Raw genomic sequence first — 16,251 nt, 5'->3', positions numbered from 1 at the left:
AAGACCTTATTGAGTAAGGAATCAAACTCATCTCAAATTCTAAATGTTGAGTGTTTGACCAGCAAGTAAGGCTCCATAACCAGCGAGTGGGAAGTTATAGTTAGCAACTACCTACATCAACAAACATGACTCAACATATGAGTTTGACCATGAGAAAAGAGTGTTGAAGTCCTACACCAATTAAGCACACTCAAACCTAATGCCATATGAGCTTGATTGACCGCCGAATAGTTGCTGCAACATCCTTTTCTATCTGTTGATGCTTGAGTTTAGTTTATTAGTTAATTGATTCTTTTATCCATATTTAATGTATGATGAATCAAAGATTCATCCGACAACCGGATTTTTATGTGAATGAAGTACAATTAATTCTTTCATCAATCCATGGTTTAGTAACCACATATCTGTGTGTGAATTTCTGAATCTGTGATGACCTTGTATGTGTTTTTAGTCAGTGATTTTACAGTATGACCAAACATATCCAATTTTGTCAAGCATCAGTTCAGAAATAACAAGAAATTAGGGATTGTGGATGAAGTCCAACTGTTTTCTTTATTTAATAATTCAACTGCAAATGAAGTATAACGTAAATTGGATTTTACAGATTTCCCTATGGGGAGTTCCCTTTGAAGTGCTTCTTTGATCATTCTTTTCAAAGGTGAAGAGAAGCAAAGAACTTCAGGAATCACTGATGCCAACTTGTTCTTTCAAGGTTGGCATTGAGCTTCCAGATAAGAAGGATTGGATGAGTATAAGAGCAAGTTTGGGTCTATGCAATGGAACTTCATGGCCTGCTCCCCGCACTGAAACAAAGGTTAGTCCGGCGTAATCTTGGGTCCATCCCCCCACCTGCTCAGCAGATTATGTTAATTCCGAGTAAATACTATTTGTCCACCGAAAGTAGATTCTCTATGTCCCTCATAGAATGATAAACATTTTCACTGTAAGAAAAAACCAAGTATTGCTCATTGGAGAGTGATTTACCTGTCCTTCATCGTACCAGGCATGCCAGGGTGTTATTGTTGGAAGCTTAAGAGCATCTATGCTGTACCGGGTGGATGTAACAGGGATAATGGCATCTGTATCACCACTTTTGTATGGAAGAACAAACAGGACTAGAGTCATTACAATGCTACTAGCTACATTCAAAAATTACACCACGCAGACATATGAAAATGCAAAAGCAGAGGTCAGAGTGCACCTGAACATCCATATACGAAGTCCATGATGTATAAGCTCATGATAAATGTCCAGCACTGACCGAGGAGAATCTTTCCAGTTACTACTAACCAAATCACTGCAAAATAGTAAAAAGAAAGAAAATTTATGGAGGCATGCAGCTACTATTTATCTAATCCACTTTTTGTAAAAGGATTTGCAACCAACTAAACTAAGCACTGAGCTACTAATGTCCCCATTTACTACTAGCAAAGGAACCGACCAACCATTAATAAAGTATTCTTAAAAGCAGTATACCTGCAAGTATCCCATTTTGCAGGTGCAGCTGCTGGTATAACATGGAGTGCCTTTCGAACCTCAGGTCGATTAAAGTATACAACGGAGTGCTTCTCAGTGCAAGGATCATACTTCTCATTGACGTGACCGACAGCCTATAAGATGAAATATTCAATAATGATCTGAAAAGTTATCAAATATTAAGGCGTCACTCAAAGAAGAGTTCTTTCATAGTTCACAAAGCATGTTCTCACATGCACTTTTTTCAGCAGCCGATTTGACTGGCTAACATTAGCAGTGCAGGAAGGAGTGAAAATGCTATATGGGTCGATGTTCCCCATTTCTTCACCAGCAATATCTAGCATCTTTTCACAAGAACTTGAGCTGTGAATAAATGACTGAAAATCACATAGAAGGTTCAGTAGTTTGTATGTTTGATCAGATATCAGACCAGCTGCCCACATAAACTGGAAAACCCCCAAGTGATCGTGGAAATCATCAGTCAGAGCATTTCCCACCTGCATTAGAAATGCAAATTAACATTTTAATCTGTTCACATGAGTCCGAATGACCATGAACCATAGCGATTTCAATAAAAAATCCATACCATGTAACCCTTCAGATTAATTGTTTTATCCCCAGTAGCTAGGTTGTACCTCACGATAGCTTGGCTCAACTGAGGAACATAATGTCCTGGAACACATTTTACAACATTTTGAGGTATACTCAAAAGAAGTTCCAATGCCATTGCATAGAGTTAAAATGATATTATAAGGTCAAATAAATTTAAAGCTTCTAATAAAATCCTCAGCCATTATAGCTATCGATTAGGAAAAGGTGCAAATAGTACATTAACAAGTGCAGTATTTTTGCAGTCTGAAGAGATACAAATCATAGCATATTTCATACCGCCATAACTTTCTCCAGTGATATAGAAATCCCTGCCTTTGAACTGTGGAAAGCGATCAAGCCATTTAAGTAAAAATGCCAGGGAGTCCGCAGCTGCAAATCAAAGATGATAAGTTAATTAATATATAAGACAGCAGCAATGACCAGAAGTTTATTGCAGAACTACAAGATACAAAGTGGAAGAAGCATTACCAGTTCTTTTATCACCATTGCTCAACAGGTCAGAGGATGTATTTGAATATGAAAAACCAACTCCAACAGGGGAATCAAGAAACAGAATGTTGGCAACTGCAAGTTGTTGATAGTTATTAGATATAATTGCGTTCACTCAAACGAGGGAAAGAAGAAAAAGTAACAATTAATCATTCTGGAAAATATGACCATAAAATTTGAATATTATTAGGACAGCTATCTAAACGAAATGTCACATGTTCACATATTTAAACTATATTCAATCAGGTTATTCTACTGAGGTAATCTGATTATCAGCAAAAAGAAACAAACAACATCTTAAACTCATAGGAGAATATAAATATATGCTGAACATTCAAGTATTTGACATCCAAAGGACTGCATATAACCATTTTCGGGAGAAACTTCAATATGAAATAAATCCAGAATTACATTATCAAGAGATTTTTTACACTATCTTATGCAGACAAAGTGGTTTTGTGCAATCTTAAATACTAGTCAAGTCGAGGACTCAAACTGTCAAGGAATCCTTGGCGTCAAACTTGGGGAAGATCATGTATAAGGTTGTAAATAATCTCACTATTTGGAGAACAGGAATCTGGAATCTTAATCATCTCAAATCATTTTACAGAAAGACATGACAGAAAAAAATCATGATTTGGTAAAAAAATATATTACTTAGTTGTTTCTTTTGCTAGGAAATTTTAGATTTCCATTAAGAAAATACCAGAGCATTATGTTGCTGCATCAATCTTGCATCAGATTATCCACAAATCAAACACAACAGTTACTCTTCTAGTTACCACTTCAACATGCACAAAACTGACAATATAAAAAATTGATTCATTGAAAAATCTATCAGGTATCTCTTACCTTGATTCCAAGAATAAGGATTCAAATAAAGGGTCTTCCCATCTGGTCTTATATGAAACGGACCAATTTCCTCTGCCTCTCCATATGCAATGGATGAACATCCAGGCCCTAAAGAAAGCACTTGAATCAGAATCAACTCATAGAACTGAATAATAAAGTTGAGAGCTATTAAAAAGCCAAGAAAAATATCAACTTCCATAGATAAAAAATAGCAAGAATAGAGGAACAAGTCTGGCCATCATTCATTTTACACTATTGTTCATTCCTCTTTTGAGTGTTAATCATAAACAAGGTTACAACTATATTACTGGTCCAGTAATTTCACCTTATCAGGTGGAACACAAAAGTCATAAATTTTTAGAAAGTCGCTTATGTTACTAAAAATAACCTTGTGGGTATCATAACCCCATAATTGTAAGAAAGAATACACAAAAATAATAACACAAGAATACACATAATCGTCTGTATAATCTCTCAACTGCAAGGTTTTAGGTTTAGGATTCTACTACTGATAACACAAGAATACACATAAGCATCTGTATAATCTCTCAACATAATCAAAAAGTAAAAAGCCAAAACAACAGTAACCAAAAAAAAAAAAAACAAAAAAGGATACACAAAAATGAAAACTTTATACCTAAGCCAAATATGGTACTATTTTTGTTTTGATTGTTACTAACATGACGTTATCAAAATGACCTTGTGGTATATCATAACCCCATAACTTTAGTAACTATACCGGGACTGTGTAACTGATAATACATGAATTCACAGATTTAGATTCATGAACAGTCAACAGAATCAATAAAGTGAAGAGCCATACAACAGTAATGAAGAGAAAAACTAAAAATGGTTCACAAAAGTGAAAACTTGTATACTTTAGACCTACAAATTTGGTAACTTTATACCTGATATATGATTATTCACCATAATCTAAAAGTAAAAAACCAAGACAAAATTACTAAAATCAAAGAAACTACATAAGGGCACACGAAAGTGAAAACTTTAGACCTCCATTGAACCATATATGATTCTATTTTTATGTTTAATGTTACTAATATGATATGTCAAAATGACCTCGCCAGGATTATGATACTGTAACAGATTCAGATGCATGAACAGTCAGCATAATCAAAAGGTAAAGAGCCAGAACACAGGAATTGAAAGAAAGAAACTAAAAGTGCTTCACAAAAAATAAAACTTTGAGACCCACAATCAAAAAGTTAAGAACAAAATTAAAAGCGAAAGAGTTAAACTATTTCAATGAAAATAAAGTAACTGAAAAAGGGTATGTAAAAGTCAAAACTGGAGACCTCCATTGAGCCAGAGAACAAGAGGTTTAGAATCAGGGTCTTCATCAGCTTCAATCAGCCAATAAAACAAAGCTCTCCCGAACTCTTCATTTACTGGAACATAACCAGCATAGTGCTCAAAGCTGGCATTGAAACTCTGCCCTGGAAGCTTCAGAACCTTATCAAGTCTTTGCTGCTCAACTGGGTCAACAGAAAAGCCATTACCCAGATAAGAAAATGTCAAGATGAACACAATTTGAGAAAGAAACGAGGACCCTTTTGGATTGGCCATTCTTGGAGGAGATTTTGTGGGTTGTTATTGGCATAAAAATAGAAGCTTTATATGGGTGGAGTCAATGATAACAAGTTGGTTATATAAAAAAGGAGTTCATCTTTTGCAGCAAATGATGTTGTCAGAAAACAAAATTCTGTTTTTCTTATTTTACTAAACGTCATGATAATTTTTTGGAAATTTTTTATGATTTTATTTTCTTCAAAAATTTCTTGAAAAAAAAAAATTCTAAAATAATGTTTGTGAGCCCAACTCAAATCGTCCAAACAGAAGCGAAAGCCCAAAGGCACAATCCACTAATTGACTCCAACAATTTCAATGATTTAAGGTCGGTTTGGTTTGTTATTTTGGATAAGATTTTGAAAATAGTATTGGGTAGTTGAGTTGGGTGATTATTAAGAGGTAAAATCTAAAAATTAACAAAAAAAGGCTTAGGTTTGCTAATTTAACTAAACACCCCAATATATAAAAATTTTGTAAAATGATAAAAACACTCTCACCCACCCACAGTGCCAAATTTCGACCACCACCGCCAAAATCTGGCGTTACAATGCAGACCAATAGGATATGGCCGTCAGCAACCGACGAATTACCGGCCAATTTCGATCGTTTGTATGCCGTTGTGATAGATTCCAGCTACCACTAACTATGGTTGCCATAATCTAACAACTATGAGTGGGTGAGGGTGTTTTTATTNATGAAAACTTTGAGACCCACAATCAAAAAGTTAAGAACAAAATTAAAAGCGAAAGAGTTAAACTATTTCAATGAAAATAAAGTAACTGAAAAAGGGTATGTAAAAGTCAAAACTGGAGACCTCCATTGAGCCAGAGAACAAGAGGTTTAGAATCAGGGTCTTCATCAGCTTCAATCAGCCAATAAAACAAAGCTCTCCCGAACTCTTCATTTACTGGAACATAACCAGCATAGTGCTCAAAGCTGGCATTGAAACTCTGCCCTGGAAGCTTCAGAACCTTATCAAGTCTTTGCTGCTCAACTGGGTCAACAGAAAAGCCATTACCCAGATAAGAAAATGTCAAGATGAACACAATTTGAGAAAGAAACGAGGACCCTTTTGGATTGGCCATTCTTGGAGGAGATTTTGTGGGTTGTTATTGGCATAAAAATAGAAGCTTTATATGGGTGGAGTCAATGATAACAAGTTGGTTATATAAAAAAGGAGTTCATCTTTTGCAGCAAATGATGTTGTCAGAAAACAAAATTCTGTTTTTCTTATTTTACTAAACGTCATGATAATTTTTTGGAAATTTTTTATGATTTTATTTTCTTCAAAAATTTCTTGAAAAAAAAAAATTCTAAAATAATGTTTGTGAGCCCAACTCAAATCGTCCAAACAGAAGCGAAAGCCCAAAGGCACAATCCACTAATTGACTCCAACAATTTCAATGATTTAAGGTCGGTTTGGTTTGTTATTTTGGATAAGATTTTGAAAATAGTATTGGGTAGTTGAGTTGGGTGATTATTAAGAGGTAAAATCTAAAAATTAACAAAAAAAGGCTTAGGTTTGCTAATTTAACTAAACACCCCAATATATAAAAATTTTGTAAAATGATAAAAACACTCTCACCCACCCACAGTGCCAAATTTCGACCACCACCGCCAAAATCTGGCGTTACAATGCAGACCAATAGGATATGGCCGTCAGCAACCGACGAATTACCGGCCAATTTCGATCGTTTGTATGCCGTTGTGATAGATTCCAGCTACCACTAACTATGGTTGCCATAATCTAACAACTATGAGTGGGTGAGGGTGTTTTTATTAATTTTTAAACTTTTTTCTGAAGGTTTTTAATTAAATTAATAAACTTAAGAGGTCTAAAAGTAATTAAATAAAATATAATAATATTTTCTAAATAATGAAACAAACAGTTGTTTTGAAAATAGGATTGGGAATAGAGTATAAAATAAAGAACCAAACGAACCCTTAGATTTCCTCTTACCAAGAAGGGAATTCTGAAAACAACTAGATTTCAAAGCGAGTAATGCTACAGTCACCGAAGTAGTGCACCGAATTCATGCACCGAATGACGTGGCTAAATCCTGACCATTTATTAATTTAACTGAATATTAATAGACAGTCAAGATTTTACCACATCATTCGGTACATAAAATCGGTGCACAATCTTCGGTGGCTTTATCATTTCCGTTTCAAAGCATGGGCTAAAAACAAAAAACAAAAAAATGAAAAATGAAAACAATTTGCTTTGAAAACAAGTTAAATTCAAAACAGTGGTCTTCATGGTCCTTGAATTGCCTTCAATTGTTAACAAAATTGAGAGACCCTTCTTGTCCATTTGCTTCTTGGGTTGCTTTTGAAGCATGGAGTTTATTTTGTAAATATATTTCTTATTTCCATTAAAAAGAAAAAAGAAAAAAAATACCGAAATTATGAAAAAAAAAAAAGAGAGAAGAAAACGTTAAATTGACAAATTTTAAAAGTTTAAACAATAAATTCGATCACAAAGTAAAATATATCATAACATACCAAAGTAGTGTTAATATTCATAACAGTATTGAACTAGTAATCATCGTTAAATTGAAATCTTTAATGGTTATGTATGGTTAAGTGTTCTAATTAAATAGCGTCTATCAATTTGATAACATTATCAAATTTGTAATGTAACGAACTGTGGTTGTTTTTGTTCGTTATATAATTTCCATTTATAATAAAGATTTTACATATTTTCATATGCAAGCAAGGAAATTGGTAGCTCCAAAGAGCATGTTTGCTTTAAAAGTAAGTTTTAACTTTAAGAGCTGGCTTCATCAGTTCATGAGTTGCTTTGACAAACTTGAGAGACCCAACTTCCTATATTTATATCAGAAATACTATGCTTACTCACGAGTTTTACTAACAGTCTTATTACCTTTGTTAAAATTACATATAGTATCTGTACTATGCGTATGGTACCCGTACTATACATTATATTTATAAAGGATAGCAAAATGGTGTGTAAGCATAACATTACTCTATTTATATACTCAATCTTCAATATGGATGTCTTAAATTTTTGAGTGTGAATTAAAGGTCAACAATTAGTCATTGACTTCACAAATGCAAAATTAAAGATAACATAAAATATCACTTAACTTTTGATCCGTACGTTAAAAACTTCGTAATATATCTATCGGAGAAATTACAATAGTATATTGTATTAGTAGGTCATGCTCACACAACCCATTAACCAAAAAAAATAAATAAATAAATAAATAAATAAAAGATGCATTTGTTTGAGTATTTTATTCCTATTATAAATAAAAAAAACATATTTATTTCCTTATTCTCAAAATTATATCCAAAATTATTTAACTATTTTTAGTTTTCAAATCTAACTCGTAATAATCACCCAACTACCTCATAATAACCACTCAATTCTATCTAACAATAATATTTCAAAAATACTACTCCAAATAACTGAAATACGCGTTTGTTTCTCTATTCTATTCATATTCCAAAAATAAAAATTCATATTTGTGTTTTTATTCTCAAAATCCTATCATAAATTATTCACTATTCTGATACTTTTTAAAATAGTATTTTGGAATAAGTAAAGTTGAGTTGAGTTGGGTTATCTTTACGAGAAATGTAATTATTAATATTTTGAATTGAATAAAATATAATTGAATTTTGAGAATATTGAAACAAATGCATTTTTTAGTTTTTAAGGTTGGATAGGGTAAAAATAATAAACCAAATGGATCATACTATTTTTAATTTCAAATCCTACCTCGTAATAACTATCCAACTCTACCTATTAATAATATTTCAAAAATATTACTCTAAATAACTAAACAAATGCACCACTCTGTATGAAATTATCCACTTTTGTTATAAAAAAATTTCTGATTATTTCTGTACATGTTGAAATGTATCAATACAAAAAAAAAAAAAAAAAAAAAAAAAAAAAAAAAAAAAAAAAAAAATGTATGAAAATAATGGATATTATAAGACCCACTTTCTCAATAATTATTTTCTAGCAAATTAATCATCTCTTTTTGTAGTTTATGACAATATATTATAGATATATAATTTGATTTGATTGGGCCCAAACATTTTGGGATCACATGTGATTTGATTTTAAGCATAAATTAATCATGTGGACCATGTAGTTGTTGGTATGCTAATCCACACTGTAGCAGATTAAATTATAGCTTACTAATTTTAAATAAATTTATTAATTAATTATGAGATGTGAGAAGAAAAAACAAAGTTAAAATATAATATGGTAAAGTACATATTTGTCCCGATGAAATTTCTTAAATGCAGACAAAAATAAGATCTAAATGATATTATTTATCTATTATTATTTTTAAAATATTTATAACGGGAGAGAGTCTATTGTACAATAGATACATAAGTATTTATTAATGTTAATATGAATACACGGCAGGTTTTTCATTATAATGATTATCTCATATAATGTCACATATGTTATGTTTAAGTCAAATACTTAAATATAACTCACAAATTGTTATATTAACGAATGTATTAATCACACTCTCTTCGAAAAATAATATAATAACGAATCTGAACATGGAAGAAAACCCTAAAAAATAAACTTGAATAAAAGATAAATAACTCATCCATGGGTAGCCAAGCAATAAGGTCGAATCAAGGGAATTATACATGGCTTCAACCCATAATCTCTGGTTTGATTGTCACTCTTGATTTACCTAGAGGACCGCAGCAATGGATTGCTGTGAGATAGTTTTCTTTGAGAATTAATTGAGTTTACACGTAAAGTAATTTGACACCTTAATTAAAAATAATAATAATAATAAATAAATAAAAATAACCCTGGGGTACCCGTATACTGAGTAGAGAAGAAAAATAGAAAAGGGTATCTTCGACTTCATAATTAAATATAATAAAATTTAGTAGTTTAGATAGCAAAGTGTAATTTTAGAAGTGCATGCGTGCTTCATTAGGCCATTGTTCGGGTGGAAAAAAATCGTTTACCCTTTGAATATCAATAAAATCGCGTCCGCATTCATTGAACCCTGGCGCCTCCAGACTTGACATTTCGCCTTCTCCGCGCCCACATTCGCTCGCTGTCGTGACCAAATCATCACTAATCATGTGTGTTTTATTGTTTCCTTAAAAAGCCTGCAGCTTCATTGTTTATCTCCTCACTGTCTTCCTAAACCACTAATAACCACAACACATGGCCTTCACGGAGTTCAGACCACTCGACGAGAAACTTCTGATAGAGTATATCAAAGCCACGCCCTCTTTGTCCTCCAAAATTGGTAACCAGTTTGATGACTTGACCATCAAAGAAGTCGGAGATGGCAACCTCAATTTCGTTTATATCGTTGTCGGCACTTCTTGTTCTATAGTCATCAAGCAGGTATTTCAAATATAATTTCTTCTGTCTTGATATAATTCATAGTGTCAACTGTTGAGCTAACCTTTGTAATTCGCTTGTGGATGCGCAGGCACTCGAATACATTCGATGTATAGGTGAATCATGGCCAATGACAAGGGAGCGAGCCTATTTTGAGGCATTGGCGTTGAAAGAGCACCGCCAACTGTGCCCTGATCATGTTCCTGAAGTCTATCATTTTGATCGTCCGATGTCTTTGATCGGAATGCGATTCTTGGAGCCTCCACATATTATCCTGAGGAAAGGGCTGATTGCAGGAATTGAGTATCCATTGCTCGCAGAACACATATCAGAATATATGGCAAAAACTCTTTTCTACACATCTCTTCTGTACCGTTCTACCATGGAGCATAAACGAGCTGGTAAGAATCATTACGTAACTTATATCTTAATTCACAATTTACGCACTTAATTTCCAGTGGGATGCTAATGAGCTTACTTGAATGATTGATGCAGTCGCTGAATTTTGTGGGAATGTAGAGTTATGCAATCATACTGCGCGTGTTGTTTTTTCTGACCCCTACAGAGTATCTCAATATAACCATTGGACTTCTCCTTATCTTGATCGAGATGTGGAGGCTCTGAGGGAGGACAATTATTTGAAGATTGAAATTGCTGAGTTGAAATCCAAGTACTACTTCTTCCAATGTACTAATTTTCTTTCCACAATATGTGGCAATTCCAATATAGTTATATCAGAGCTTCCATTTCTGTAGGTTCTGTGAAAGAGCTCAAGCTCTCATACATGGGGATCTCCACACTGGCTCTGTAATGATTACTCTTGATTCAACTCAAGTTATAGATCCAGAATTTGCATTTTATGGCCCAATGGGTTTTGATATTGGAGCTTTTCTTGGAAACTTGATTTTGGCCTATTTTGCCCAAGATGGACATGCTAATCAAAGGAATGACCGTAAAGTATGTCAGTTATAATTTAGTTCTGGAATTTTGCAGATAAACTAGAGTGTGATGCATACCATTAATGTTTGGCACTTTTGAGATTTTTCAATTAGTTTTTTTTTTTTTTTGATGACTTTTAAGGGTCATTTCTGGAGTTGGCATTGTCTTGCAGAGTTATAAAGAATGGATTTTGAGAACAATTGAAGAGACTTGGACTCTGTTCCACAAAAAATTCACGGCACTTTGGGATCAACATAAAGGTGGCTCTGGTGAGGCATACATTCCAGAAATTTATAATAATCCTGAGATTCAGCAGCTTGTTCAACAAAAATTTATGAAAGATCTGTTCCACGACACCCTTGGATTTGGTGCTGCCAAAATGATAAGGTAAGATAAATTCAAAGGAATATGTTAAGAGTTAAAATATTTCTTGTTAGTTTAAACTTTCAGGATTCGTACTGAAACATTAATAAATTTTTTCTTCTTTTCGAAACATTATTGACATTCTACTTCTCAAATTTATGTCTTCTGATGATATTTTAATTTTTTTGATTGTTAGGAGGATTGTGGGTGTGGTCCATGTTGAGGATTTTGAATCAATTAAGGATGCCAGAAAACGAGCAGCTTGTGAACAACAAGCTCTTGAATTTGCAAAAATGCTTCTAAAGGAAAGGCGGAAATTCCAAGCCATGGCCGAAGTTGTTTCAGCCATTGCAAGCCTCCATCTACAGTGACTGTTCATATACAGTGATTAAATTCTCCCTCTCTGCTCTTTTGACTCGTCGACTTGGTGTTGTTAATGCGTTATTTTCATCTGCAGCATTCGTGTTCTGTCCATATCACCTTTCTCAATTAGCTAGTATGTCTAGAACCAATTATATTGAAGATTTCATAGCCACACATGGGCATCACTTTTGAGTAATGAAATGTTCAAGATCTAAATAAACCTTCTGCAGTCTGTTAAACTAATTAATTGATACTTGTTATTGGAGCAAGTGATGACTCAAGATACTGGTAAAATTAAATATAATACCCTTTGCGGTTCGGTTTACGGATACCCGGTTTTGCATAGTCTTACTTTTGGTTATAAAATATTTTAGTCAAAAATTTCTTTAAAAAAAAATTAAATTAATGTTTGTGAGCCCAACTCAAATCGTCCAAACAGAAGCAAAAGCCCAAAGGCCCAATCCACTAATTGTCTCCAACAATTTCCCTCTTGCCAAGAAGGGAATTCTGAAAACAACTAGATTTCAAAGCATGGGCTAAAAACAAAAACAAAAAATGAAAACAATTTGCTTTGAAAACAAGTTAAATTCATAATAGTGGTCTTCATGGTCCTTGAATTGCCTTCAGTTGTTAACAAAATTAAGAGACCCTTCTTGTCCATTTGCTTCTTGGGTTGCTTTTGAAGCATGAAGTTTGTTTTGTAAATATATTTCTCATTTCCATTAAAAAAAAAAAAAAAAACCCAAATTAAGAAAAAAGAGAGAAGAAAACGTTAAATTGACAAATTTTAAAAGTTTAAACAATAAATTCGATCACAAAGTAAAATACATAATAACATATCAAAGTAGTGTTAATGTTCATAACAGTATTGAACCAATAATTATCGTTAGATTGAAATCTTGAATGGTTATGTATGGTTGAGTATTCTAGTTAAATAGCGTTTATCAATTTGATAATATTATCAAATCTGTAATGCAACAAACCTGTGATTGTTTTTGTTCGTTATATAATTTCCATTTATAATAAAGATTTTACATATTTTCATATGCAAGCAAGGAAATTGGTAGCTCCAAAGAGTATGTTTGCTTTTAAAGTAAGTTTCAACTTTAAGAGTGGCTTCATTGCCTTCATGAGTTGCTTTAAAACTTTTGATCCGTACATTAAAAACTTCGTAACATTTGTATCGGAGAATTTATAATAGTATATTATATTAGTAGGTCACGCTCACACAACCCATTAACCAAATAAATAAATAAATAAATAAATGTGTATGAAATTATCCACTTTTCTTATAAAAAATTTCATGTTAATTTTAAATTACATGTTTAAATGTCTCAAGTCAAAAAAAAAATTATTTGAGTATGAAATTAGTGGATCTTATAAGACCCACTTTCTCAATAATTATTTTCTAAATAAGAACATAATTTATTTTTTAATTACAATATTCATTTTTGTAGTTTATTACCAACTTTATATACCAAATAATAAAATACCCAACAAAAAAAGGAGTCAATAATTAAAACCCAAAATTAGGAAATTAATCATCTCTTTTTGTAGTTTATGACAATATAGTATAGATATATAATTTAATTTGATTGGGCCCAAACATTTCATATGATTTGATTTTAAGCATAAATTAATCATGTGGACCATGGGGTTGTTGGTATGCTAATCCACACTATAGCATATTAAATTATAGCTTACTAATTTTAGATAAATTTATTAATTAATTGTGAGATGTGAGAAGAAAAAACAAAGTTAAAATATATTATAGTAAAGTATATATTATTCCTGATGAAATTTCTTAAATGCAGACAAAAATAAGATCTAAATGATATTATTTATCTATTATTATTTTTTAAATATTTATAACGGGAGAGAGTACATAGAATTTATTAATGTTAATGTTAATGTGATATAATGTCACATATGTTATGTTTAAGTCAAATACTTAAATATAACTCATAAATGTTACAAATGATAATTGTTATATTAAAGAATCTATTAATCACTCTATCTTCGAAAAATAATATAATAACGAATCCGAACATGGAAAGAAAACCCTAAAAAATAAACTTGAATAAAAGATAAATAACCTACCCACGGGTAGCCTAGCAGTAAGAGCGAACCAAGGGGGCTATTCATGGCTTCAACCCACAATCCCTGGTTTGATTGCCACCCCTTATTAACCTAGAGGACCGCAGCTGTGGGTTGCTGTGAGATAGCTTTCTCTGAGAATTAGTCGAGCTTGCACATAAACTAATCATGACATCTTAGTTAAAAATAATAATAATAAATAAATAAAAATAACCCTGGGGTGTGTTTGTTTCTCTATTTTGGGTAGGATTTACATATTTGTTTCTCTATTCTGAAAATCAAATTATATTATATTCAACTATTTTTAAACTCCCCAAGTTTGTTAATTTAACTAAACACTCCCAACCAAAAAAAAAAAAAAAAAAGTTTAGAAATTGACAAAAACATTCACATCCACCCACATTTGCCAAATTTTGGTCACAACCGCCGAAAGGTGGCTAAAATCTAACATAATAGCGCACTGCCTGCTAGATACGGCCAAAGATCTAGCCGTTGACGGCTAGATCTTTGGTTGTAGCTAGCTGTCAAAGATGGCCAAGGTATGGCTGTCGTTGACGACCAAATGTAGTCAGATCTAGCCGTAATGGCCAGATCTAGCCGAAAAATGTCATATCAATGTACGACTGACCAGGTCTGTTAGTCATACGTTATTACGATGACTTTCGGCCACCCTCCAGTGGTGATGGCCGACTGCCGACATTTAATGGGTAGGTAAAGGTGTTTTTGTTAATTTTTAATATTTTATTATAAGAGTTTTTAACTAAATTAATAAACCTAAAGGGATATTTTTATTAATTTTCAAACCTATATGAAATAATCACCTAACTCAACTTCTTCTGAGTACTAAATTAAAACAGTATCTTGTTTCTTACAAAAGGCCAAGGCTTTGTGTTGTTGAATGAGATACTGTTTGTCAGAGAAATGCACATGAGAAAGCAAATAATAAATCAAATTAAATCCACGTGGTGGTCCTGTTCTTTGCCCCTCTTTAAATAGGATAAAAACATCACCTTCAAGTCCTGCAATTTGCAACTCCCCCCATGTGCTTTGCTCTTTATTTCTATCTTCCCACTGTATCATTTTGTTGGGAACTTGAGCTTCTCATTTAGTTTAGATTTCTGTACTCAATATTTTATGCATATTAGATGCAAGAACATCGATCCCCTATTTTCTTCCGTTTTGCATAATATGATATGCCAAACTCTGGGTATTCGAGAAACAAGATAATTCAAGAGATGCACTAACATGACGTCTCATAATATGTTACACGTGTTTATATAACACTCTCTGATTAGTTTAGTGATGGCAATGAGCCGGGCCGAGATCGGTTACCTTGGCCTAGATCCAAGCCCGACCTCAAAATAAAGGCCCAAGCCCATTACGGGTATCACAAGTAAAGCTCAAGTCCAGTTTGACGGGTTTTTTGTAACCTCAGGCCCGACCCAAACCCATCTATTTTTATAATGTGAATTTTTAAATATAAGAATACGCTCGAAACCTATTATATTAATAGATCTATATTTATTTAGATAAAAACTGGAGAAAATATATGATTTTGCGTTTGTGTTCATAAATCAATACAACAAAGATAAGACAACGACATTGGAAAATATAGAAAGAAAACAAACATTTCTCGATATCGACATCAATAGTTGCAACATTCTTGGTCTCATATATTAAATGCATGACTATGAAAAATGTATTGGGGGACCAATTTACACTAGAATTTCAATTATTATGGCTCTATTTTTATCATGAACCATGTGTTTTATGTCCCATCTTTTATTTTTTCATATCAATTTTATAAGAGAAAAATAAATTAAGAAAATAAACTCATAATTTATTTAATACTAAAATGGAAAAATATTATGAAAATTCATATGAAATAGATTTGGTTGTACCGTTGTAGCAAACAAATGACTTAAATCGAACATTTTTAGATGGTCGGACAAAGAATGCACATCTGATTATTATAATAGTTTATGCTCTTATTTTATATAAACGTGTAAGATCGATTAATATAAAGTGTTCCCACATTTATTTAAAAAATAATAATATTAATTAATCTCACAAGAATATATAAACCTGCTAATTGACAACTTTCA

The 16,251-nt window shown here is 32.5% G+C and overlaps 2 protein-coding genes across 2 annotated transcripts; one reads left to right on the top strand and one right to left on the bottom strand.

The window, feature by feature from the left end:
• Positions 1–519: 519 nt before the first annotated feature.
• On the bottom strand, positions 520–5,161 carry LOC116105315 (serine carboxypeptidase II-2). Its single transcript, XM_031391751.1, has 10 exons — positions 4,743–5,161; positions 3,430–3,537; positions 2,557–2,652; positions 2,365–2,457; positions 2,063–2,148; positions 1,710–1,973; positions 1,477–1,610; positions 1,202–1,297; positions 985–1,090; positions 520–849 (listed from the first exon to the last, which is right to left on the bottom strand). The coding sequence occupies exons 1-10, from the start codon at positions 5,011–5,013 to the stop codon at positions 679–681; spliced, it is 1,425 nt and encodes a 474-aa protein (XP_031247611.1). The 5' UTR covers positions 5,014–5,161; the 3' UTR covers positions 520–678.
• A 4,936-nt stretch (positions 5,162–10,097) lies between these two features.
• On the top strand, positions 10,098–12,057 carry LOC116105328 (methylthioribose kinase-like). Its single transcript, XM_031391766.1, has 6 exons — positions 10,098–10,387; positions 10,476–10,785; positions 10,880–11,054; positions 11,140–11,341; positions 11,496–11,710; positions 11,883–12,057. Exons 1-6 carry the CDS (start codon positions 10,202–10,204, stop codon positions 12,055–12,057), a joined length of 1,263 nt encoding a protein of 420 aa, XP_031247626.1. The 5' UTR covers positions 10,098–10,201.
• The last annotated feature ends 4,194 nt before the right edge of the window (positions 12,058–16,251 follow it).

Source organism: Pistacia vera, unplaced genomic scaffold (assembly GCF_008641045.1).
Source record: "Pistacia vera cultivar Batoury unplaced genomic scaffold, PisVer_v2 Contig497, whole genome shotgun sequence".
Taxonomy (NCBI): Eukaryota; Viridiplantae; Streptophyta; class Magnoliopsida; order Sapindales; family Anacardiaceae; genus Pistacia; species Pistacia vera.
The sequence above is the reverse complement of the archived record's forward strand: the minus strand, read 5'-3'. Positions and strand labels throughout refer to the sequence as shown.

What these genes read in the sequence shown, in the direction of transcription:
- LOC116105328 (XM_031391766.1), top strand. Translation starts at nt 10,202, where the DNA reads ATGGCCTTCACGGAGTTCAGACCACTCGACGAGAAACTTCTGATAGAG. An exon ending in ATTGCTGAGTTGAAATCCAA is followed by an intron (nt 11,055 to 11,139) that starts GTACTACTTCTT and finishes CCATTTCTGTAG; the next exon opens with GTTCTGTGAAAGAGCTCAAG. An exon ending in ATCAAAGGAATGACCGTAAA is followed by an intron (nt 11,342 to 11,495) that starts GTATGTCAGTTA and finishes ATTGTCTTGCAG; the next exon opens with AGTTATAAAGAATGGATTTT.
- LOC116105315 (XM_031391751.1), bottom strand. Translation starts at nt 5,013, where the DNA reads ATGGCCAATCCAAAAGGGTCCTCGTTTCTTTCTCAAATTGTGTTCATC. An exon ending in GGCTGCTGAAAAAAGTGCAT is followed by an intron (nt 1,611 to 1,709) that starts GTGAGAACATGC and finishes TTCATCTTATAG; the next exon opens with GCTGTCGGTCACGTCAATGA. An exon ending in GCAAAATGGGATACTTGCAG is followed by an intron (nt 1,298 to 1,476) that starts GTATACTGCTTT and finishes ACTATTTTGCAG; the next exon opens with TGATTTGGTTAGTAGTAACT.